We start from the raw sequence: 27362 nt of genomic DNA, 5'->3' as shown, positions 1-27362 counted from the left end.
TCAATGTCCTTTATTTATGGCTAGAAACCAAATATGAGTGAGAACATTCCATGTTCCTCTTTTTGGGTCTGGCTTACCTCACTCAGGATGGTGTTTTCTATTTCCATCCATTTGCCTGCATACTTCAAGAAGTCCTTGTTTTTTACTGCTGAGTAGTACTCTAATATGTATATATTCCATACTTTCTTCATCCATTCTTCAATTGAAGTAGGCCCTCCTCTTGTGACTCCTCCAACAGGCAGAACTTGATTCAAAGAAATTTGTGGTCTCAATTTGCTAGTTAAAGTCTGTGATTAGTTAGTGAAGATGAACTGTTCCAAAGCCAAATGTTGCTGGAAGGAACAATGCCAAGAGCAATTGTACCTCTGGGCTGTATCCTTTCCCATTTAAAAGGATGTGGATTGCCAGACCTAATGGTACACACCTTTGATCCCAGCTCTCAGGAGGCAGAGGGAAGCAGATCTCTGTGAGTTCAAAGCCAGCTTGGTCTACATAGCGAGTTTACAGTACACCCATAGATATCCACAGAGAAACCGTCTCGAAAAACAAAAAATGAGGGAGGGTGGTAGGATACAGATTAACTTTTGGAACATCCTGACATCAGATATGAACTATTTTATGATAAAATTATTTATTGGTGGGGGGTATGTGTGTATGGGTGTGTATGTGTGTGAGAGGTGTCAGAGGACAGTCTTCAGGAGTTGGTTTTGTTCTTGCCCCATGGGATCTGAGGATTGAAGTCTTGTCATCAGACTTGGACAGCAAGCATTTTTACCTTCCAAGCTATCTTGCCCGCCCTACACACAACTCCTTTAGTGATACCAAGTGTCCTGTAATATGGTATCATCAGTTTCTCCAACACAAAGCATGTACCCTACCTGCATACAGTTATTCTTTTTTTTTGTAATATATTTTTTTATTGAAAAAAAAATTTCTGCCTCCTCCCCGCCTCCCATACAGTTATTCTTATTCCAACCTGTCCTTCTTTATCTCTGGGGAGCCTAAGGCTCACCTTTACTCTGTGTTTTGAGCCCTGTCCTCTGTCTAGTGCCTTCTGCCCTTTCTGTTTGCACTTCTCTCGATCTACTTCCAGTCTATAAATGCATTTAGCCTTTTCCAGTGTTAACAGTTATGCCTGTGTATCGCCACTGCCTCTTAGAGCTTCCATCTCCCCATCCATTCTGTCTTCTTGAAAGAGGGTGGGGTCTGCAAAGTGGAGGGCATAAGGTGTTACTTTGGAGTGCTTGAAGAACCTGGTATGAGTTCTGTGCATTTCACAATTTCATCCAGCGTATGTGTGTTTACACCCATTTTGTAACCTAGGTACACTTGTCTCGTTTGCATCTCTTCTCACTTTCTCCAGCTCTCTTGCAGTTCAGACCCACATTCCACTTGACTTCGGAGTAGCTCTGCTAGCTAAGGCAAGTGCATCACCCAAGCAGTGAAGAGCCTGCAGTGAGGGGAGGGGGAGCAGCCGTCCCTTGAGAGGCCCCTGAGGACGTCAGCTTCTTCACGGAGCTACTGAAATATTTTAGAATAAGAAAGCGTTGGGCTGTGATGAAGAATAGAGGGGACGGTGTTAATGATGACCAGAGGGACCCAGAATATAGAGGAGGACTGCAAAAAGTGAGAAATGAGACAGAGGAGGGGACGGACAGAGACATAGGGAAGTTCCGGTTTTTCCAGATCACCCGGTTTCTTGGCCACCTTTTGGTGATTGTAGTAGAAACAAGGATGGAGGGTCCAGTGGGCTCCGTCTCCACAGCAAAAACTATGATCAGGTTTGTGAGATGGAAGGAAGCAAATTGTGGCCCTTGTTCTGGACACAGGTTTGATAATTTTCCCATCTCATTTCCTTTTATGCTAAAAATCATCTTGACTTGGAAGTGAGGGGAAAAAAAGTTAATGATCTGTTTTGCTCATAACCTTTTTTGTTGCTTTTGACTTTGAGTTGCATCAGCATAGGGAGGCTGTGGCTGTCACCCCAGGGAGGGAGGCTGTGGCTGTAGCCCCGGGTAGGGAGGCTGTGGCTGTTGTCCCAGGATGTTTGCTGTGGAAAAAAAGCCATTAAGTTTTTCTTATCTGTCAAATGTGTCTAGCCATTTCCTCCTGTATAACCACTGCATGGGAAATTTGCACTAATTAAATGTTACAATAATGCAGAAAAGTTTATTTAACACATCACACAGTGCTTAATAGAAGTGCTTAGTAAGTATAATTTGCTATTAAGTGGTAAATGCTGGATTTTCAGCTGCCATTTGGCTCCCTTCTTTTTTTTTTTTTTTTTTTTTTCCGAGACAGGGTTTCTTTTGTGGTTTTGGAGCCTGTCCTGGAACTAGCTCTTGTAGACCAGGCTGGCCTCGAACTCACAGAGATCCACCTGCCTCTGCCCCCCGAGTGCTGGGATTAAAGGCATGCGCCACCACCGCCCGGCTTCCCTTCTTTTTTTGTTGTAGTTGTGAGTTTTGGATTGGTTTTTGCTCCCTTATTCCTACTGTTAGTGTGATGGCTCTACAGCTCTCAGTTCTGTTGTCCCTTTCTCTCCATTCTCCCACATTGCCACCATTGTGTCTTCCCCCTGCCTAATCCTTGTGATTTGGCCCCTGTTCTTACTTCAGCTTTCTTTGTGGCATCATATTGTAGGGAACTCTCGAATGGGAGTGAGACACCCCTCACTGCATGCATTTGAATAGGTGGGAACAGGGTCTTGGGTACTCCAGATGAGGTCCGGTAAAGAGGCTCAGGAAACCTTTATTACAGGCAAAGATTAGCCACTCTGACGTGTGTGGGAGTGACATCGGGCAGAGCAGACTGTGAAGGTGGTGATCATTTGAACAGGAAGGGGCTGGGCCACATAAAAATGTAGAGAGACAAGTAGGGACATGTTCTAGTTCTATGACAGCACCCATCTTTGCTACCACTGTTACCACCACTCTGGTTGAGAACAGTGGCCTTCTGCGTCAGCGCCTTCTGTGGGGCAGGCTTTTGGAGGGGGTACTGAGCAGGGCAGAGTAGAGTTCTTCAGCCATAGATGTGTCGACCATAGATTCTGCATGCACAGATTCACTGACTGGATTGCATGTATTGGAAACACAAGTCTATGCTAAACAAGTTCAGACTTTTGTTTTTATTCCCTGCTCAGCACAGTATGAGGGCTCTCTTTTTTTCAGCATTTACATTTACATCAGGCATTATAAGTCATCTATATATAATTTAACAGGGATATCTAGCCTTTTGACATTGTGACATGACATTGTCATTTACACATGTGTGTGTGTGTGGCCTGCATTCATAGTTGTCTTGGGGCCATGTGACCAGGCCTGGTCTAAAATATCTAGGCAGGTACTAGAGAGGTGGCTCAGTGGTTAAGAGTATATGCCCTGTTCTTTCAGAGGACCCAGGTTCAGTTCCCAGGACCCACATTGGGCAGCTCACAGCCACTTGTAACTTGGTTTCTAGAGGCCTGGTGTCCTTCTGGCCTCTGTGGCACTGCATGGGTACACTCAGGCATACACATTATATACCTAAAATAAATAAATGGATTATTAATTAAAGGGGCCTGGAGAGATAGTTAAGTGGCTAAGGGCACTGTTTGCTCTTCCAGAGGACTCAGGTTCAATTCCCAGAACCCACATGGAGCTCAAACCACATATAACTCCAGTTCCAAGGGATCATATGACCTCTCTGACTTCTGTGGATACTGCATGCTCATGGCACACAGACATACATGCTGGCAAACCACCCATACACATGAAGTAAAAGGAAAATTAAAAAGTGGAATAGAATCCCCCCAACCCTAAAATGTCTAGGCAGATGTTTATATACAAGGGCTGCATTACTTTTTTGCTAGGGACTTGAACATCTTCAGGTTTTGGAATGTGGTAGTGGGATCTTGGAATCAACCCCCTCCCTCCCCCCCAAAAAAAGATACTGAGTAAAAACTGACTGTATACTGCCTGAGATTATCTATTTGAGGTCAGCATGCATGCATTTGAATCCTTCCTCCACAATGAGATGTAAGTTATCTTACCTTTCTGGGCCCCAGTTTCTTATCTGAAAAACAGATAGTTGAGGCAGTATAGTTAATAGTTTCTGTTATAGTAGTTCTTGTCCCTCATAAAGCACTATATAAATTATATATCTATCTTAGAACACCATACTTCTTTCCATTTAGTTGATTCCCAAGAAATTGAGTGGAGTGGTTAGGTGACTTGCCCAAAGACATAGGCATCTTGAGTAACAGAGTCAAATCTCGAACACAGACATAGCAAGCTTGAATGGCGTATCTTAAAGCCAGTGTGCTCAGCTGCCTACCAGGACATGCAGGTGGATGCTTTGCTTTCTCAGAGGGCTCTACAGGAGGCATGGGCAAATGGGTACAGGGTACAGGTGGGCAGCGGAATCGCATGACTGTTGGACACACGACCTTGATTTGGTTTTGTGTTCCATACTATGGGATGGTAGCCTGACTTCAGGCTCATTTTGGAGAGTGGTCAGTGTTATGACTTTACCCAGGGAGTCAAACTATCCTGGGATTCCTTGTCTCATTTTAGGTGACTTCATTGAAATAATTGTTACCCCTATCCCCCAACCGCCCCATTTGCCTCTGTGCCTTAGGTTCCTTATCTATCAAAGGTGAGAGATTGAATAGCTCATTGTATAAAAATATTTGAAAAGCATAAATAATACCCCAAATTAAAACCACCATAATCATTCTTAACCATATCAATTAGGTTCACATCGGAGTCTCTTAGGCTGCCATACCAGCCTTCTGCTAGTGATGCTGTGTGACAGATGGCATAACCAGCTGTGGCGTGTTCTGCAGACTGGTTTGGAGCCTTGTCTCCTTTTCTGGGTTTAGACATTCCTCTGTGAACATAAAGTAGTAGCTGTGTATAATCTCGGCCCCTGGGAAATTTTCCTTCAGTGTGGAATTCTGTAGTCAAGACCCATTGTCTGTGTCCAGGGTCCATAGTTGGCCCAGCTACCATTCTGGGAATGCTGCCAAGTCTTGGTTTCAGCTCCTGGCACAAGGCAACCTTGGGCTCATGTGCTTTAGTTCCTATAACTGTTTCCTCTCATTAGCACACAGACTTGATTCTGCGCTTGCACTGAAGGGAGCAGGGAAGCAGCTGACAACTTCTCTGGAGTTCTTGTCTCCTGGGCTTGCCTTGGTGTCTGTGTGTATTGTGTGTGGGTGTGTGTAGGTGTGCGTGCCAGGGCTTGAGACTTTGCCTTGGATGTACCACCTGGCAATTTTTTTTTCTCCAGAGTTAGTAGTCCAGCACTGAGCTTTATTTTATGTTGTCTTTTTTTTTTCATTTTGGTCTTTTAAAAATTAATTCTTTGAGGATTTCATACAGCATATCCTTATATTCTTTTTCATCCTCTCAGCACTTCTGTTTCGAAAGAGATAGGAAATGGGTGAGAGAGTGTTGGACGTGGGGAGGGCAAGGAAGGTCTTTCTGGAAAACTGTCAGAATTGGCCGTGCTCCTTAGTACTCATTCTAAAATAGGGTAAACCCTCAACAGACACCCAGGGATCCCATGGAGAAATGCATTATTTTTGGAGCTGGACTTGACCATACCTAGGGTTCCTCTTTTTTTTTTTTCATTTGAATATGAGTTTCTTAAACCCTCCATTGAATGTTCTTTTCAAATGAGGAGTAAACTTTTAAATTCTCTGCCATCTGCTTTTTCAAGAGTGGAACTATAAGGTTGTTTCTTCAAATGTTTTCTACAGAGTATTATTAGTATTTTAATTATATATATATATATATGAGAGAGAGAGAGAGAGAGACAGAGACAGAGAGAGACAGAGACAGACACAGACATATTTTTTTTGGTGGCCTTGGCTGACCTAGAACTAGCTCTGTATACCAGGCTAGCCTTGATCTCACAGAAGTTCGTCTGCCTCTGCCTCCCGAGTGCTGGGATTAAAGCCGTGTGCCACCATTGCCTGGTAGAAATATATTTTTCCTAAGGAAGCACTTCAGAAATCACCATACAAACCACTGAAGTTCATTTTTCACCAGTGGTCTTCATGGTGCATCTCAGAATGGATATGTTCCTACATGTGACATCCATTCAATTTGAATACACTTTTCCTGGTAGAGAGTTTTCCTTGTGCCATTTTTGTAAAATGCAGCTTGGAATATGCCAGATGAGATGAGAAAGTTCAATCGTTTTGTTCTTTTTTTTTTTTTATTGTGACAGGAGGTGAAAGGATGGAATGTCCCGATTGCCACCTTGTGGGTCCTGAAGGCTAAGGGTGTATAGCAGAATCTAATGCGCCGTCTGTTCTGAATGTCTCTCTGTCTTCCCCCCACAGCTCCCCTTTGAACTGGAGATTTACTACATTCAGCATGTTATGCTCTATGTGGTCCCCATTTACCTGCTTTGGAAAGGAGGTAAGACTAGCATAGCACACGGCTCTGGATTCTCCACGCCTTTCCTTTCTCTCTGTCTGGAGGGGTTACATTCTTTTGGGTTCCTACCAAGATCTTTGGTGCTGCTTGGCTGAGTGTCTACAGCATGCTTAATGTCGGCCACCAGGCACTGGGGCATGAAAGAGGCCTGCAAAGAGTCTGGGTACTGTTCAGAATCATCCCTTGTCTTTGAGCATGGTACCACTGACTGCCTGTCACAGAACCTCGGTGTTGGGTTCTTGGTGGTGGCCTGGGATGTGCATGGAACCCAGCACACTGTGTCGTTCTTATGCTTCTGCCTCCCCCTGCGCCATCGCGCACCTCAGATTAGGAGAGAAAGAAGGTACTCCATCTTCTCAAGAAAGAGACTGCAATCTTGCTCTTTGAGTCCATGGTCTCAGAACCAGAAAAGCTACGGAAAGGGGCTAAACATACACAGACTAAGAGATTATGGAATTGAAGATGTGCACAGAATAGGAGATTAGCAGATTGAAGACGTGCACAGAAAAGGAGATTAGGGGATTGAAGACGTGCACAGAAAAGGAGATTATGAGATTCTATTTTGTGCACAGAATAGGAGATTATGGGATTAAAACTGTACAGAATAGGAGATTATGGGATTGAAGACATGCACAGAACAGGAGATTAAAGGATTTAAGACATGCACAGAATAGGAAGAGATTATGGGATTGAAACCGTGCCCAGAATAGGAGATTATGGGATTGAAGACACACACAGTATAGGAGATTATGGGATTGAAGACTTCACAGAATAGGAAATTATGAAATTGAAGATGCGCACAGAATAGGGTATTATGGGATTGAAGAAAACATAGCATACGCGATTATGGGATTGAAGAAAGCATAGCATATGCGATTATGGGATTGAAGACTACACAGAAGAGAAGATTAGGGAATTGAAGAAGTGCACAGAGGATATTAAGAGACTTAAGCCAAGCACAGAATAGGATATTATGGGATTGAAGATGTGCATAGCATAGGAGATTATGGGATTGAACACGTGCAGGGAATATATTATGGGATTGAAGACATGCAGAGATTAGGAGATAAAGGGATTGAAAACATGCACAAAATAGGAGATTATGGGCTTAAAGACTGCAAATAATAGGAAATAATGGGATTGAAGATGTGCACAGAATAAAAAATTAGGGGATTGAAGACATGTAGAGAATAGGAAAGGATAATGGGATTGGAAACATGCCCAGAATAGGAGATTATGGGATTCAAGACTGCACAGAATAGGAGTTTGGGAGATTGAAGGCATATTCTGCACAGAATAGGAGATTATTGCATAGAAGTGTACAGCCTGGGAGATTATGGCATTGAAGAAATTCACAGAATAGGAGATTATGGAATTGAAGACGTGCACAGAATAGATTAGGAGATTGAAGACATGCACATAATAGGAGATTATGGGATTGATACATCCAAAAAATAGAAGATCAGGGGATTGGAGAAGTGCACATAATAGGAGATTATTGGATTGAAGATGTGAACAGAATAGGAGATTATGGGATTAAAGACATGAAAAGAATAGATTAGGGATTGAAGGCATGCACAGAATAAAAGATTATGGGATTGAAGACATACACAGAATAGATTATGGGATTGAAGGTGTTCACAGAATAAAAGATTATGGGATTTAAGATGTGCACAGAATAAAATATTATAGGACTGAAGATGTACACAGAATAGATTACAGTATTAAAGATGTGCACATAATAGATTAGGAAATTGAAGACATGCACAAAATAGGAGATTATTGGATTGAAGATATACATAGAATCGATTAGGGAATTGAAGATGTACACAGAACAGGAGATTATCGGATTGAAGTCTTGCATAGAATAGGAGATTAGGGGATTGAAGACGTACACAGAATAGAAGATTATGGGATTGAAGACTTGCATAGAATAGGAGATTATTGGATTGAAGATGTGCAGAGATTAGATTAGGGGACTGAAGACATACAGATAATAGAAGATTATGGTCTTGAAGACGGCACAAAATAGGAGATTATATGATTGAAGAAGTGCACAGAATAGGAGATTAGGAGATTGAAGATTTGTACAGAATAGGAGATTATGGGACTAAAGACATGCACAGAAGAGATTATGGGATTGAAGGTGTTCACAGAAGAGAAGATTGAAGACATGCGAGGATAGTAGATTAGGAGATTGAAGAGGTGCACAGAGTAGATTATGGGATTAAATATGTGCAGAGAATAGCGGTTTGAATACATGCACAGAATAGATTATGGTATTGAAATCATGCACAGAATAGATTAGGGGTTTGAAGACATGCATAGAATAAGAGATTAGGGGATTGAAGACATTCATAGAATAGGAGATTATGGGATTGAAGACATGTACATAATCAGAGACTAGGTGATTGAAGGCATGAACATAATAAAAGATTATGGGATTGAAGAAGTGGACAAAATAGGAGATTAGGGGATCAAAAATGTGCACAGAATAGAGGATTGAAGACATGCACAGAATAGGAGATTATGGGACTGATGTATTGAACAGAATAGGAGATTAGGAGATTGAAGGCATACTCAGACTATGAGATTAGGGGATTGAAGATGTGTGCATAATGGGAGAATGTGGGATTGAAGATGTGCACAGAATAAATATTATGGGACTGAAGACGTGCACAGAATAGGAAATTAGGGGATTGAAGATGGGCACAGAATAATTTAGAAGAGTGAAAACGTGTACAGAATAGGAGATTATGGGTTTGAAGTTGTGCTCAGAGTAGCAGTTTATCGGATTGAAGATGTACACACAATAGGAGATTTGGGGACTGAAGATGTGCACAAAATAGAAGATTAGGTGATTGAAGACATACACAGAAGAGGAGATTAGGGGATTCAAGACATGTACATAATAGATTATGGGAATTGAAGACATGCACAGAATAAATTATTATGAAATTGCAGACATGCATAGAATAGGAAATTAGGGGATTGAATATGTGCACAGAATAGATTAAAGGATTGAAGGCATACACAGAATATGAGGAGATTATGGGATTGAAAATGTGCACAGAATAGTAGTTTAGGTGATTGAAGACATGAACAGGAGATTATGGTATTGAAGGCATACACAGAATGGATATTAAAGGATTTAAGATGTGCACAGAATAGGAGATTAGGGGATTGAAGACATACACAAAATAGATTAGGTGCTTGAAGACCGGCACAGAATAGGAGATTATGGGATTGAAGTCATGCACACAATAGGAAATAAGGTGATTGAAGACTTGCACAGAATAGTAGAAGATTATAGGATTAAAGACATGCACATAATAGATTAGGGGATTGAAGACTTGCACAGAATAGGAGATTATGGTATTGAAGATGTGCACAGATTAGATTAGGGGAATTAAGACCTGCAAAGAATAGTTGATTATGGGTTTGAAGACTGCACAGAATAGGAGAGTATGCGATTGCAGTCGTGCACAGAATAGGAGATTAGGGGCTTGAAGACGTGCACAAGATAGGAGGTTATGGGATTGAAGATGTGCACAGAATAGGAAATTATGGTATTGAAGGCGTTCATAGAAGAGCAGATTATGGGATTGAAGACATGCAAAGATAGGAGGTTAGGGAATTGAAGAGATACTCAGAATAGGAGATTAGGGCATTGAAGACGTGCACAAAATTATATGAATGAATACATGCACAGAATAGATTAGGGGTTTTAAGACATGACTAGAATAGATTATGGGATTGAAGTGTTTTAAGATGTGCATATAATTGGAGATTAAGGGATTGACGGCGTGCACAGAGTAAAAGATTATGGGATTGAGACATGGACAGAATAGAAGATTAGGGGATCAAAGATGTGCACAGAGTAGATTAGAGGATTGAAGACTTGCACAGAATAGGAGATTATGGTATTGAAGATGTGTACAGAATAGGAGATTAAAAGATTGAAAACATGCACAGGAGATTATGGGATTGATGTATTAAACAGAATAGGAGATTGGAAGATTGTAGACGTGCACAAAATAGGAAATTAGGGGATTGAATATGCATACAGAATAGATTAGAGGAGTGAAGACATGTACATAATAGGAGATTATGGGATTGAAAACACGCACAGGAGATTAGGGGATTAAAGACATGCAAAGATATATTATTGAAGATGTGCACAGAATATGAGGAGATCATGGGATTGAAATTGTGTACAGAATAGGAGAATAGAAGATTGAAACATTCAGAGAATAGGAGATTAAGGAATTTAAGACGTGCAGAAAATAGGATATTATGGGATTGAAGACATGCACAGAATAGGTGTTTAGTGAATTAAAGACTTGCACAAAATAGGAGATAATGGGATCAAAGACATACACAGAATACAAGTTTATGGGATTGGAGCTGGGCACAGAAGAGATTAGAGGATTTAAGACATACACAGAATAGGAGATTATGGGATTGAAAGTGTGAGCAGCATATTAGATTAGGAAATTGAAGATGTGTGCATAATAGGACATAATGCAATTGGGACTGCACTGAATAGGAGATTATGGGATTGAAGACATACATAGGAGACTAGGGGATTGATGTTGTACACATATTAAAAGATTATGGGATTGAAGATGTGCACAGAATAGGAGATGATGGGATTCAAGATATGCACAGTACAGGAAATTATGGGATTGAAGACACGCACAGAGTAGAAGACTAAGGAATTGAAGGTGTGAACAGAATAGAAGATTATGGAATTGAAGACATTCACATATAGGCAATTATGGGATTGAAGATGTGGACAGAATAATAGATTAGGGGATCTAAGATGAGCACAGAATAGGAAGAGATTATGTGATTGAAAAGTCGTACAAAGTAGGAGATTAGGTAATTGAAGATGTGTACAAAATAGGAGATTATGGGTAGAGAATGCACAGAATAGATTATGTAATTGAAGACATGCACAGATTAGATTAGGGGATATAAGGCATCAACAGAATAAAAGATTATGGGATTGAAGACATGTACAGAATAGGAGATTAGAAGATTTAAGATGTGCACAAAATATGAGATTATGGGATTGTGGACATGCACAGAATAGGAGATAATGGGATTGAAGACGTGCACAGAATAGAGTAGGAGATTCAAGAAGTGCACATAATAAGGGGTTATGGGATTGAACAATGCACAGAATTGGAGATTATGTGATGAATAGGAGATTAAGGGATTGAAGGCATGCACAGAATAGGAGGATATTAGGGGATTGAAGATGTCCACAGACTAGGAGATTATGGTATTGAAGACGTGCACTGAATAGGAGGTTATTGGATTGAAACTGCACTGCATAGGGTATTATAGCATTGAAAACATGCACACGACAGAAGATTTGAAGATTGAAGACCTGCACAAAATACGAGATCATTTGATTGAAAATGTGCAAAGAATATGAGATTATGGGATTGAATAGGTATACATATTATGAGATTATGGGATTGAAGATGTGTGCACAATATGAGATTAAGTGATTGAAGACATGTTCAGAATATGAGGTTATGGCATTGAAGGCGTACACAGAATAGCAGATTATGGGATAAAGACATGCACACAATAGGAAATTGTGATTGAAAGCATGCTCAGAATAAGAGATTAGAAGAATGAAGTCATACACAGAATAGGAGGAGATTATGGGATTCAAATGAGCACAGAACAGGAGGTATGGGATTCAATACGTGCACAGAATAGAAGATTGTGTGATTGAATATGTGCACAAATCAGAGATTTTAGGATTGTAGGCGTGCACAGAATAGGAGACTATGGGATTTAATATGTGCATAGAATAGGAGTTTATGGGATTGTAGACGTACACAGAAGAGGCGATTATGGGATTCAGACTGCACAGAATAGGAGATTATGTCATTGAAAACGTGCACAGGGGAGGAGTTTAGAAGATTGTAGACGTGCACAAAATGCGAGATTATGTGATTGAGGACATGCACAGAATATGAGATTATGAGATTAAAGGCGTGCACAGAGTAGGAAATTATGAGATTGAAGTCATGAACAAAATAGGAAATTAGGGGATTGAAATCGTGCACAGAATAGATTAGGAGAATTTAGACATGCAAGGAGTTGGAGATAATGGGATTGAAGTTGTGCACAGAATTGGAGAGTAGGGATTGAAGACGTGCACAGAATAGGAGATTAGGGGATTGAAGGCATACATAGAATAGGAGATTAGGGGATTGAAGATATCCACAGACTAGGAGATTAGTGTATTAGATGTGCACATAATAGATTATTGGATTGAAAGTGCACTGAACAGGAGATTATGGGATTGACGTGATGCACAGAATAGGAGACTAGAGGATTGACGTTATACACGGATTAAAAGATTATGTGATTGAAGACGTGCACAGAATAAAAGATGATGGGATTCAAGACATGCACAGTATAGGAAATTATGGGATTGGAGACGTGCACAGAATAGAAGATTAAGGGATTGAAGGCATGAACAGAATAGAAGATTATGGAATTAAAGACATTCACATATAGGATATTATGGGATTGAAGATGTGGACAGAATAATAGAGTAGGGGATTTAAGACGTGTACAGATTAGAGGATTGAGGATGTGCACAGAATAGGAGATTAGGGGATTGAAGACGTACAAAGAATATGAGACCATTTGATTGAAAATGTGCAAGGAATATGAGATGATGGGATTGAAGACCTGTACAAATTACGAGATTATGGGATTGGAGACATGTACAGAATAGGAAATTTTGGGATTAAAGATGTGCACAGAATAGATTGAGGGTTGAAGACATGCACAAAATAAGATTAGAGGATTGAAAACATGCACAGATTGGAATACGAGATAATGGGTTTAAGACTGAACAGAATAGGACATTAAGTGATATGAACTTCAAGATATGAACTTGAAAAGAGATTAGGGGACTGAAGACTTGCACAAAATAGGAGATTTTGGGATTGAAGACATGCACAGATTATGGAATTGAAGGGATTCACAGAAGAGATTATGAAATTGAAGACGTGCAAGGATAGGATATTAGGGGGTTGAAGAGGTGCACAGAATAGATTAGAGGAGTGAAGACATGTACAGAATAGGAGATGATAGGATTGAAGACATGTACAGAATAGGAAATTGGGGGATTGAAGACGTGCATAGAATAGATGATTGAAAACATGCATAGATCATGAGGAAATTATGGGATTGAAAACGTGCACAGTTTAGGAGATTAGAAGATTGAAGTCCTGCATAGAATAGGAGATTATGAGATTGAAGACATGCACAGAATAGGAGATTATGTGATTGAAGTCATGCACAGAAAAGGATATTCTGGGATTGGAGATATGCACAGAATACAAGATTATTGGATTGAAGATGTCAACAGAATAGGAGGTTATGGGATTGAAGGTGTGCTCAGAATAGCAGATTATGTAATTGAAGATGTACTCACAATAGGAGATCAGGGGATTGAAAACATGCACAACAGGAGATTATGGGATTGGAGTTGGCACAGAATAGGAAATTAGGAGATTGAAGGCATGTACAGAATAGGTGGTAATTGGATTGGAAATGCACAGAATAAGAAATTATGGGATTCAAGACATGCACAGAATAGGAGATTATGGAATTCAAGACATGCACAGAATAGTATGTGATTGAATGTGCACAGAATAGGAGATTTTAGGATTGAAGACATGCACAGATTAAGAGATTATGGGATTTAAGACATGCACAGAATAGGAGGAAATTATGTGATTGAAAACATGAATAGAATATGAGATGAGGTAATTGAAGACGTGTACATCATAGGAGATTATGGGTTGAGAGTACACAGAATAGGAGATTATGAGATTGAAGACGTGCACATAATAGGAGATTATGTGATTGAAAACATGCACAGAATTGGAGATTAGGGTATTGAATGTGTTTAAGAATTAAAGATTATGGGATTGAGGAATTGCACAGAATTGAATATTATGGGACTGAAGACGTGCACAGAATATATTAGAGTATTGGAGATGTGCACAGGATATTATGGGATTGAAGATGTGCACAGAATAGGAGGAGATAATGTGATTGAAAACGAGCACATAATAGGAGATTAGGATTATGGGATAAAAGACGTACACAGTATAGAAGATTAGCAGATATAAAATGCACACAGAATAAGATGTTATGGGATTGAAGGCATGCACAGAATAGTACATTATGGTATTGAAGACAGGCACAGAATAGGAGATTATGGGCTTGAAAAAAATGCACAGAATAGAAAATTATGGGATTGAATAAGGAACAGAATAGGAAATTGGGAGATTGAAGACGTGCCCAGAATCGGAGATTAGGGGATTGAAGACATGCACAAAACAAGATTATGAGAGCGAAGACATGCACAGAGTAGGAGATTATGGGATCAAAGATGTGCACAGAATAAGAGGTTATTGGATTGAAGACGTGCATAGAATAGATTATTGGATGGAAGTCGTGCACAGAATAAGAGTTTATTGGATTGAAGATGTGAATGGAATAGAAGATTAGGGGATTGAAGACTTGCACAGAATAGGAGATTATGAGATCAAAGATGTACACAGAGTAGAAGATTATGGGATTAAAGACATGGACAGAATAGAATATTGGATTGAAGACGTGCACAGAATAGCAGGAGATTATGGGATTGAAAACCTGAACAGCATCTTTTATTAGGAAATTGAAGATGTGTACATAATAGGAAACAATGGGATTGGGACTGCACAGTGTAGGAGATCATGATATTGAAGACGTCCACAGAATGGGAGAGTTTTGATTGAAGACATGCACAGAATAGAAGATTAGGGTATTGAAGACGTGCACATAATAGGAGGTTATTGGATTGAAACTGCACAGAATAGGTGATTATGGCATTGAAAACATGTATATAATAGGAGATTAGAAGATTAAAGACATGCACAGAATACAAGATTATTGGATTGAAGGCGTGCACAAAGTAGCAGATTATGGGATTGAAGTCGTGCACAAAATAGGAAAGTACAAGATTAAAAGCATGTCCAGAATAGGAGGTTAGGAGAATGAAGACATGCACACAATAAAAAAATCATTGGATTGAACTTGCATAGAATAAGAGATTAGGGGATTGAAGATGTGCACATAATAGGAGTTTACGAGATCGAAGACATGTACAGGACATGTACAGTGTAGGAGATAATGGGATTGAAAAGGTGCACAGAATAGGAGATTTTTTGGATTGAGGACTGCACAGAATAGTAGATTTTGGGAGTGAAGAAGTGCACAGAATAGGAGATTAGGGGATTTAAATTATGTATGGAATAGGAGATTAGGGTATTGAAGTCTTGCAGAGAATAGGAGATTATGGGTTTGAAGACGTGTACAGAATAGGTTTTAAGGGAATTAAAGAATTGCACAGAGCAGGGGATTATGTAATAGAAATCATACACAGAATACAAGATTATGGGATTGAAGATGTGCACAGTAGAAGAGATTAGGGGTTTGATTATGGGCACAGAATAGGAGATTATGGGATTGAAAATGTGAAACACATATTTTATTAGTTAATTGAATATGTGTACATAATAGGACGATATGGGACTGCTACTGAACAGAATAGAAGATCATGGTATTGAAGACGTGCACAGAATATGAGATTATGGGATTTAAGTTGTGCACAGAATAAGAAATTAGGGAATGGAAAGTCTGCATAGAATAGGAGATTCTGGGATTGAACTCGTGCACAGAATAGGAAATTCTTGGATTGAACACATGCACAGAATACAAAATTGGGATTGAAAGCTTGCACAGAATAGGAGATTAAGAAAATAAAATATTATGGGATTAAAGACATGCACATCATAGCAGATTATGGGATTGAAGATGTGTACAGAATAGAAGATTCTGAGATTGAAGACATGCACAGAATACAAAATTAGGGGATTGAAAGCTTGCACAGACTAGGAGTATAGGAGAATGAAGACGTGCACAGAATAGGAGGCGATTAGGGGATTGAAAATGTACACAGAATAGGAGGTTAAGAAAATGAAGACGTGTACATAATAGAAAATATGTGGTTCAAGACATGCACAGAATAAATTATGGGTTGAAGGGGTGCACACAATGAAAGATTATGGGATTGAAGATGGGCAGAGAACAGGAGATTATGAGATTGAAGATGTGCATAGATTAGGAGATAATTATGTGGTTGAAGTGAGCACAGTTAGGAGATTATGGGATCGAAGACATTCACAGAACAGGAGGAGATTATGGGATTGAAGACATGCACAAAATAGGAGATTATGGGATTGAAGACATGCACAGAATAGGAGATTATGGGATTGAAGACATGCACATAATAGGAATTTATGAGATTGAAACTGAACAGAATAGATTGTGAGATTTAAAATGTGCACAGAATAGGAGATTAGAAGATTGAGGACATGCACAAAATACAAGATTATGGAATTGAAGACATGCACAGAATAGGAGATTCTGGGATTGAAGGTGTGCACAGAATAGGAGATTATGGGATTGAAAACATGCACAGAAAACAAGATTATGTGATTGGTGGCATGTACAGAATAGCAATTTATGGGATTGAAGTTGTGCACAGAATAAGAAACTCGGGTATTGAAAGTTTGCATAGAATAGATTAGGAGAATGAAGATATGCACAGAATAGGAGATTATGAAATTGAAAACATGCTCAGAATAGATTAAGAAATTGAGGACATGTACATAATAGGAGATAATGGCTTATGAGTGAAAAAAAATAGGAGATTATGGAATTGATGATGTGCACATAATAGGAGATTATGTGATTTAAGATGTGCATACAATATATTAGGGGATTGAAGGCATATACAAAATAAGAAATTATGGGATTGAAGATGTGCACAGAATAGAAGATTAGGGGATTGACGATTTGCACAGAATAGGAGGAGATTATGGGATTGGAAACTCCCACAGAATAGTAGATTATGTGATTGAAGAAGTGGACAGAATAGCAGATTGTGGGATTGAAGTCATGCACAGAATAGGAGATTAGGAGATTGAAGACATGTACAGAATAAGAAGAGAATATGGAATTGAAACTGCACATAATAGGAGATTAGGGGATTGAAGGCATGCCCAGAGAAGATTAGGGAATGAAGACAGACAGAGTAGGAAATAATGGGATCGAAGATGTACACAGGATAAGAGGTTATTGGATTGAAGATGTGAACAGCATAGATTATTGAAGCCGTGACAGAATAAGAGGTTATTGGAATGAAGAGGTACACAGAAGAAGAGGTTATTGGATTGAAGATGTCTGCAGAATAGGAGATTATGGGACTGAAGATGTGCACAGAATAGGAGATAAGGTTATTGGAGTCTTTCACAAAATAGGAGATTATGGGATTGAAGACATGTACAAAATAGGTATTTAGGAATTAAAGACCTGCACAGAATACAAGATTATAGGATTGAAGACATGCACAGATAGGAGATTAAGGGATTGAAGATGTGTAAAAGTAGGAGATTATGGGATCAAAGACATGCATAGAATATAATATTATGGATTAAAGCTGTGCACAAAAGAAGAGATTATGGGATTGAAGACTTGCACAGAGTAGGAGATTAAGGGATTGAAAACATGAACAGTATATTAGATTAGGAAGTTTAGATGTGTATATATTACATAATGGGATTGGGAGTGCACAGAACAGGAGATCATGATATTGAATATGTCCACAGAATAGGAGATTTTTGGGGTTGAAGACATGCACAGAATAGATTAGGGGATTGAAGATGTGCACAGGATAGGAGATTAGGGTATTGAAGATATGCACATAATGGGAGGTTATTGTATTGAAACTGCACAGAATAGGTGATTATGGCAGTGAAAACGTGCCCATAACAGATGACATTAAAGATGTGCACAAAATTTGAGATTCTTTGATTGAAAATGTGCAAAGTACATGAGATTATGTGATTGAAGACATGTACAGAATACATGATTGTGGGATTGAAGTCGTGCACAGCATAGGAAATTAGGGGATTGAAATCATGGGCAGAATAGGAGATTAGGAGAATGAAGATGTGCACAGAATAGAATATGGGATTGAAAACATACACAGAATAGAAGATTAAGAAATTGAAGACATGTACATAATAGATTATGGGTTTTGAGTGCACAGATTAACAGATTAGGGAATTAATGACATGCCCATAATAGGAGATATGTGATTCAAGACATGCGCAGAATAGATCAGGGAATTGAAGGCATGCATACAATAAAAGATTATGGGATTGAAGACGTGCACAGTATAGGAGATTAAGGGATTGAAGATGTTCACAGGATAGATTAGAGGATTGAAGATGTGCACCAAATAGGAGATTAGTAAATTCAAGACGTGTATAGACTAGGAGATTATGTATTTGAAGACATCAAAGAATAGAAGATTATGGGATTGAAACCTTGCCCAGAATAGGAAATTAGGGGATTGAAGATGTGCACATAATAGGAGATTAGGGGATTGAATACATGCACAGAATAGGAGATTATGTGATTGAAGACATGCCCGTAATTGGAGATTAAATGATTGAAGACGTGCCCAGAGGAGACTAGATGATTGAAGACTTGCACAGTATAGGAGATTATGGGATTGTAGTTGTGCACAGAATGGGAAATTATGGGATTGAAAATGTGCACAGAATGAGACTAGGTGATTGAACACGTTCACAGTATAGATTAGAAGATTGAAGATTTGCACAGAATAGGACATTATGGGACTGAAGACTTGCACAGAATAGGAGATTAACAGATTATAGACATGCACATAGTAGATTATGGAATTGAAGACATGAACAGAATAGGAGATTATGGTCTTAAAATATGCACAGAATAGGATATTAGTAAATTGAAGATTTGCATAAAATAGGACACAATGGGATTTAAGGATTTAAGGGATTTTAGGAGATTAATTCATTGAAGACATGCATCAAGTAAATTAGGAGATTGAAGACTTGCACATAATAGGAGATTATGGGATTAAAGAAGTGAACACAATAGGAGATTAGGGATTGAAGACATGTACACTATAGGAGATTAGGGAATTGAAGAGGTGCACAGAATAGATTTGAGGATTGAAGTCGTGCAGAGATCAGGAGGAGATTATGGGATTGAAGATGTGCAAAGAATTGGAGATTAGAATATTGAAGACGTTCACAGAATAGATTATTGAAGATGTGCCGAGATTATGAGATTCAAGATGTGCAGAGAATACAAGATTATAGGATTAAAGATGTGCACAGAATAGGAGATTGTGGGACTGAAAGTGTACACAGAATAGCGATTATGGGATAGAAGACATACATAGTATAGGAAATAAAGGGATTGAAGATGTGCACAGAATAGGATTTTCTGGGATTGAAGGCATGCAAAGAATAGTATATTAAGGGATTGAAGACATGCACCAAATAGGAGATTATGGGCTTGAAAACTGCACAGAATAGGAAATTATGTGCTTGAAAATAGCACAGAATAGATTATAGGATTGAATAAGGAATAGAATAGGAAATCGGGAGATTGAAGACACACACAAAATAGGAGATTAGGGGATTGAATACATGCATGGAATAGGAGATTATGTTCTGAAGACATGCACAAATTAGAAGGTTTTATGGGATTGAAGATGTGCATATAATAGGAGATAATTGGATTGAAAACATGCACAGAATAGATTTGGGGATTGAGGACAAGTACAGAATAGGAGATTAGGGGATTTAAGACGTGTACAGAGTAGGAGATTAGGTTATTGAAGTCTTGCACAGAATAGGAAATTATGGGATTGAAGACATCCACAGAATAGGAGATTTTGGGATTGAAGACATACACTGAATAAGAGATTGGGGATTGAAGACATGCACAAAACAGATTAGGTTGTTGAAGATGTGCACATAATAGGTGGTTATAGGATTGAAACTGCACAAAGTAGGTGATTATGCCATTGAGATCGTGTACAGAATAGGAAATGAGACAATTAAGGATGTACACAAAACACAAGATTATTTGATTGAAGACGTGCACAAAATACGAGATTATGGGATTGAAGTCATGCACAGAGTAGCAGATTATGGGATTGAAGTAGAGTACAGAATAGAAAATTAGGGGATTCCAAACGTGCACAGAATAGTGTAGAGAAAAGAACAGCTGACTGCGTCCTGCTGCTTGAGAGGAGCATGGGCCCTGTGTTCCATCCTACCTGGCTAGCTTACACCCGAAATAATTACACATGTTGTATTCATTTAAACACTGCCTGGCCCATTATTTCTAGCCTCTTATTGGCTAATGCTCACATCTTGATCAACCCATTTCTATTAAATCTGTTTAGCACTACGAGGCTGTGGCTTACTGGGAAAAATCCTAACCTTAACCTACGTTCATCGAGGGCCGGAGGTTCATGGTGTCTGCTTGACTCATCTTTCTTTCTCCCAGCATTTTGTTAGGTCTACTCTGCCTATATAAACTCCTGTTGTATCAAAAGGCCAAGGCAGTTTCTTTATTAACCAATGAAAGTAACACATTGACAGATGACTCTCCTACACCATTTACCCTTTTTCTGTTTAAACAACAAAGAAAGGCTTTAACTTTAACATAGTAAAATTACATATAGCAAAACAGTTATTGAGCAAGAATTACAGTTACTATATTTATATCTATTTTATCTTTTATCATAACTAAGGAAAACTATAACTATCCATTCTTCAACACCATCAAAGACTCCAGAAGGATATAATATTACCTAAGCAAACAAGAAATAAGCAACTTCCAAACTCTAGAAATGACAGAGACATCTCCCTGCCTGGACAGTCACCCAAAGTTCCTCTGTACCATTGGGTCATCCATCTTCAGCCTACAGGCCCATAGTATCCAGCAGACATTTCCATGAAGCAGGAAACTTCAAAGATAGTTTGGTCCCTTTTTCCTGTGTTCTGCAGAATGTCTCACAGACTCTTTCATGAAACAGGAACCCTAAAGGAACATCTCACCTTTAGGCAAGTTCAGTAGTTCTCTCTCTGCGGGTTCTTTATGTCCAGTTTATGCTACAGTCTAGGCTAGAGCAGTTTCTTGCCCAAATGGCTATCAAACTCCATAACAAGCCTCTTCGATGCCCATCTTCCTCTCCAAGTAGATTGGTGCTGCCAAGAGCAGATATGTCTCATTGTCATGAAAATCCCTAAATTATTAAAAACATTAAAAAATGCCATATTCTGTAGTCTTTGAAAGATATGAAGAATGCCTATTTAACTGAAATATATCTCTATATATTTAGGAAATCTAACATGACTACAAGCTTGACTATTATTGATGATTATCCATTAACAACCTATATTTTCTAATTATACATTACATTTTTAAGTGAACTACACAATCACAATACCTTAATCAATATCAGAAATACATATACATATAACAAGATTGACCTTAAATTTATATCAATAAAGTCAAATACATACCAGTGCAAATTATTTATACCTATATCATATCCCCCTTTAAATGTAAAGGAACATTTAAAAACAATATCTGGGAATATGGACGTAGTTATTTCTCTCCAAACTTCTTCCTGCTGTATAGGGGCACTGCTATTCAGGTCTTTCATGGTATAACCTGTGTGCTAGATTCCTCTCAGTCAGAAGTTGAGCAAAGTAATTTTTTGAGGGTGTTCACAGCAACCTTTCAAGAGGGTGTGGTCTATCATAACATATTGGGATAGAAGCAGTCCACAGGGTCTCATCTTCTATGAAAACAAAAGAAGAACCTCATTTCAAAACCATCATATCCTTAGACCCAAATTCTGATGTCATAATGCCTTTATGATATCCATTCTGCTTTAGCTTGGCAGCCCATATAATGAAATGTCTCTCTGTACTTAGCTCCTTCACAGTCAAAAAATTCAAAGAAAATACAATATACAGAATCTCAACTCTGTGAATTTTCCATTTTGACATGGATTGTTTTTCTTTATTTCTTTTAATCTATAACTATCTGTACTCTGTCTCTTCAAAGACTTTACCCTTTTTAAGGCATTAACTTTATTCTCTATATTCTTTTTCTTCTCTCTCCCAAGCCTACATATGTCTAACACTATGACCCATTTAGAGGTCTTTTATGTCTTAATCTGTCCTATTGCATTGTCTGTTTTTGCTTTGTGCTTTTAAATTGCTAAGCACTTAAGAATCTAAGCTGTGACATTCCTAGGTCAAAAACAGGTACTGCGGGATTGCCCCGCCAGTCCAAAATTGTGGAGCCACTTGTGACTCTGAATCAGTTGTGCCTCTGAGCTGCAGAGCAGAGGGCTGCTCTGGATGTTGGCTCCACCTCTCTCCAATTTCAAAATGAAGGACGTACCATTTTCTGCTATCTCTGGGGCTGCTAGGTAGGAACCACACTCAGCACTTCAACTCTGAGACTGAATGTGCAGCACAGAATCTCTTTTCATCCAAGTTGCAGCCAAATCTGACACACAGAGCACTGTGCAGCCTGGAAACATCTCTGTATGGCGGTAGAAGTCTGCCATGCTCTCTTGCCTGCTTAAGCCAGATCCTGCTGTTTGCCCAGGTGCAGGTGGGGAGCGGTGAGCCATTGGCATGGTCTCAGAGTACTTTCTTCCTGATCCCAGGCGGGCAAATAAACATCTGGTCCCATAAAAGCCATTGAAATGCTTTATAGATGGAGTTTGCACTGGCCACACAGCCCAGGAAGCTGCGTTTTAAAACTGCGCAGCTTTTTTCTGCTATGGCTGCTGAGTCAGGAAAATTTCTCTGCAGCACGCCGCCAACAAACAGCAAAAAGCTGTGTTAAACTTTCTCTTCTTTTTAAGCCCTCTCAGGTTTTTAAGTTGATTTAGCTTACCACATTGAGGTGCCAATTTTAGTGAAAGGAGCAGCGGACTGTGTCCCTCCACCTGAGAGGAGCACAAGCCCTTCGTTCCATCCCACCCAGCTAACTTACACCCGAAATAATAACACACAAATTGTATTCATTTAAACACTGCCTGGCCCATTATTTCTAGCCTCTTATTGGCTAATGCTCACATCTTGATTAACCCATTTCCATCAAATCTGTGTAGCACCATGAGGCTGTGGCTTACCAGGAAAGAACCTAACCTATGTCCTTCTCGGGCCAGAGGTTCATGGTGTCTGCTTGACTCATCTATCTTTCTCGCAGCATTCTGTTAGGTTTTCTCTGCCTATCTAAACTGCTGTCCTATCAAAATACCAAGGCAATTTCTTTATTAACCAATGAAAGGAACACATTGACAGATGACCCTCCTACACCAGAGAGGAGATTAGGAAAATGAAGATATGCACAAAATAGGAGATTATGGGATTTAAAACATGCATAGAATAGGAGTTTAAGAAAATGAAGACATGTACATAATAGGAGATAAAGGGTTGAGAGTGTAAAAAATAGGGGACTGATGATATGCAAAGAACAGGAGATTATGGGATTGAAGACATGCACAGAATGGGATATTTTGGAATTGAAGACATGCACACAATAGAAGGTTATGGGATTGAAACTGAACAGAATAGGAGATTAGATGATTGAAGATGTGCACCAAATATGAGATTATATAATTGAAGACCTGCAGAGAATAGGAGATTGGTGGATTGAAGAAATACACATAGTAGGAGGTTATGGGATTGAAACTGCACAGAATAGATTATGAGATTTTGAACGTGCACAGAATAGTAGATTAGAAGATTGAAGAAGTGCACAAAATATGAGATTATGGAACTGAAGAAATGCACAGGATGGGAGATTCTGGGATTGAAGACATGTACAGAATAGGAGATTCTGGAATTGAAGATATACACAGAGTAGGAGATTTTAAGATTGAAGATGTGCACAGAATAGGGGATTAAAGATGTGCACATAATAGGAGGTTATGGGTTGAAACTGTACAGAATAGGAGATTATGGGTTTGAAAATGTGCGCGTAATAGATGAAAATATTGAAGATATGCAAAAAATATGAGGTTATATGATTGAAGACTCGCACAGAATAAGAGATTATGGGATTGAAGCCATGTACAGAACAGGACATTCTGGGGTTGAAGCCACGCACAGAGTCTAAAAAATAGGAGATTAGGGGTTTGATGATGTGCATGTAATAGATTATGTGTTCAAGACATGACAGAATATATTAGTGGATTGAAGGCGTGCACAGAATAATATATTATGGTATTGAAGCCATTCACAGAGTAGGAGATTAGGCGATTGAAGAGGTGCACAGAATATTATTAGAGGAATGAAGACCTGCACAGATTATGGGATTATGTCATTGAAGATGTGCACAGAAATGGAGGAGATTCTGTGATTGAAAATGAGCACAGAATAGGAGATTAGCTGATTGAAGACATGCACAGAAGATGGTGGGCTTGATAACTGCACAAAATAGATTATGGGATTTGACATGTGCACAGAATAGGAGATTAAGTGATTGAATATGTGCACACAATAGGAGGAGATTAAAAGATTGAAATCTCCACAGTATAGTAGATTATGTGATTACAGAAGTACACAGAATAGATTAGGAGATTGAAGACATTCATATAATAGATAATGTGATTGAAGACATGCACAACTTAGGAGATTATGGGATTGAAGATGTGCATAGAATAGGAGGAGTTTATGGGGTTGAAAAGCTCCACAGAATAGTAGATTATGTGATTGAAGAGGTGCACAGAGTAGAGGACTGAAGACGTGCACAGAATAGATGATTAGGGGATTGAAGATGTGCACACCATAGGATGAGATTATGGGATTGAAAACCTGCACAGAATAGATTGTTATTGAAGAAGTGCACAGAATAGGAGATTAGGGGATTGAAGACGTGCATAGAATAGAAGATTAGGGGATTGAAGACATGCACAAATTAGGATATTATGGGATTGATGATGTACACATAATAGGAGATTAGGAGATAGAAGATGTGCACACAGTAGGAGGAGATGATGTGATTGAAAACCTCCAAAGAATAGTAGATTATGTGATTGAAAATATGCATAGGATAGATTAAAGAATTGAAGGTGTGCACAAAATGCAAGATTATCGGATTGAAAACATGCAGAGAATAGGAAACTAAGGGATTGATGAATTGCACAAAATAGGAGATTCTGGGATTGAAGAACTCCACAGAATACTAGATTATGTGATTGAAAACATTCACAGAATAGGAGATTATGGGATTGAAGACATGCACAGAACAGATAATGGGATTGAAGTCATACACAGAATAGGAAATTAGGGGATTGAAAGCATGCACACTATAGAAATTCATGGGATTGTGCACAGAATAGGAGATTATGGGATTGAAGGCGTTCGCAGAATAAAAGAATAGATTAAAGGATTGAAGACGTGCACATAATAGGAGATTAGGAGATTGAAGACATGCATAGAATAAAAATTCTGGGGTTGAAGATGTGCACATAATAGTAGATTATGAGATTGAAGATATGCACAGAATAGGAGGTTAGAAGATTGAGGATGTGCACAAAATACCAGATTATTCTATTGAAGACATGCAAAGAATATGAGATTATGGAATTGAAGGTGTGCACAGAATATGAGATTCTGGGATTGAAGACGTGCACAGAATATGAGATTATGTGATTGAAGCCGTGTACAGAATATGAGATTATGGAATTGAAGGTGTTCACAGAATGGAAAATTAGGGGACTGCAAGCATGTGCAGTATAGGAGATTAGGAGAATGAAGACGTCCACAGAATAAGAGGAGAATTGGGATTGAAAACATGCACAGAATAGATTATGGGATTGAAGACATGCACAGAATAGATTAGGAGAATGAAGACTAGCACAAATTAGGAGGAGATTGTGTAATTGAAGACGAGAGCAAAATAAGAGATTAGGGAATTGCAGACATGCACAGAATAGGTGAGAATAGGCTTCATAACTCCACTAAATAGGATGTAATGGGAATAAATACATGTAGAGAAGACATTGGGGGATTAAAGACATGCACACAAGAGGAAGAGATTATTGGATTGAAAAATGCACAGAATAGGAGGTTTTGGGATTGGAGATGTCTACAGAATAGGAGATTAGGAGATTGAGGACAGGAAAAGGAGATTATGAAATTGAAGACATTCACATAATAGGAGATTCTTGGATTGAAAACTTGCACATAATACGAGGTTATGGGATTACAACTGCACGGAATCGGAGGTTATGTGATTGAAACTGCACACAAACAGAGATTATGGGATTTAAAATGTGCACCTATTTGACGATTGAAGATATGCACAAAATAAGAGATGTTATTGAAAACGTTCACTGAATAGGAGATTATGGAACTGAAAACGTTCACAGAATAGGAGATTAGAGGATAGAAGATGTGCACAGAATAATTTAGAGTATTGAGTACCTGCAAAGAATAGGATAATATGAGATTGAAGATGTGCACAGAATAGTAGTAGATTGTGTTTTAAATGAGCACAGAATACGAGATTATGGTATTGATCACATGCACAGAATAGGAGATTTGGAGAAAGAAGACATGCACAGAATAGAAGGATATTATGGGACTGAAAATATGCACAGAATAGGATATTAGGGGATTGAAGGCTTGCGCAGACTAGGAGATTAGGAGAATGAAGACACGCAAAGAATAGTAGGAGACTATGGGATTGAAAACATGCACAGAATAGTAGATTAAGATATATTGAATATATGTACATAACAGGAGATAATGGGTTGAGAGTGAACAGTGTATTAAGACTAGGGGATTGATGACTGCACAGAACAGGAGATTATGGGATTGAAGACGATCACAGAATAGTAGATTTTTGAATTGAAGTCATGCAGAGAATGGGAGAATAGGGCATTAAAGACGT

The 27362-nt window shown here is 38.9% G+C and overlaps 1 protein-coding gene across 4 annotated transcripts in view; it reads left to right on the top strand.

The window, feature by feature from the left end:
• Tmem164 (transmembrane protein 164) overlaps positions 1-27362 on the top strand; it is a 224118-nt gene that overhangs the window by 141500 nt on the left and 55256 nt on the right. For all 4 annotated transcript variants that reach the window (XM_050127183.1, XM_050127179.1, XM_050127181.1 and 1 more), the window contains exon 5: positions 6332-6410. In XM_050127183.1, coding sequence (XP_049983140.1) covers positions 6332-6410 — 79 coding nt within the window. The remainder of the gene's footprint in view (positions 1-6331; positions 6411-27362) is intronic.

Source organism: Alexandromys fortis, unplaced genomic scaffold (assembly GCF_014885135.2).
Source record: "Alexandromys fortis isolate MF-2015 unplaced genomic scaffold, M_Fortis_MF-2015_v1.1 scaffold_200, whole genome shotgun sequence".
NCBI classification, from domain to species: domain Eukaryota; kingdom Metazoa; phylum Chordata; class Mammalia; order Rodentia; family Cricetidae; genus Alexandromys; species Alexandromys fortis.
Note: the sequence above shows the minus strand (reverse complement) of the source record. Positions and strands in the feature narration are given on the sequence as shown.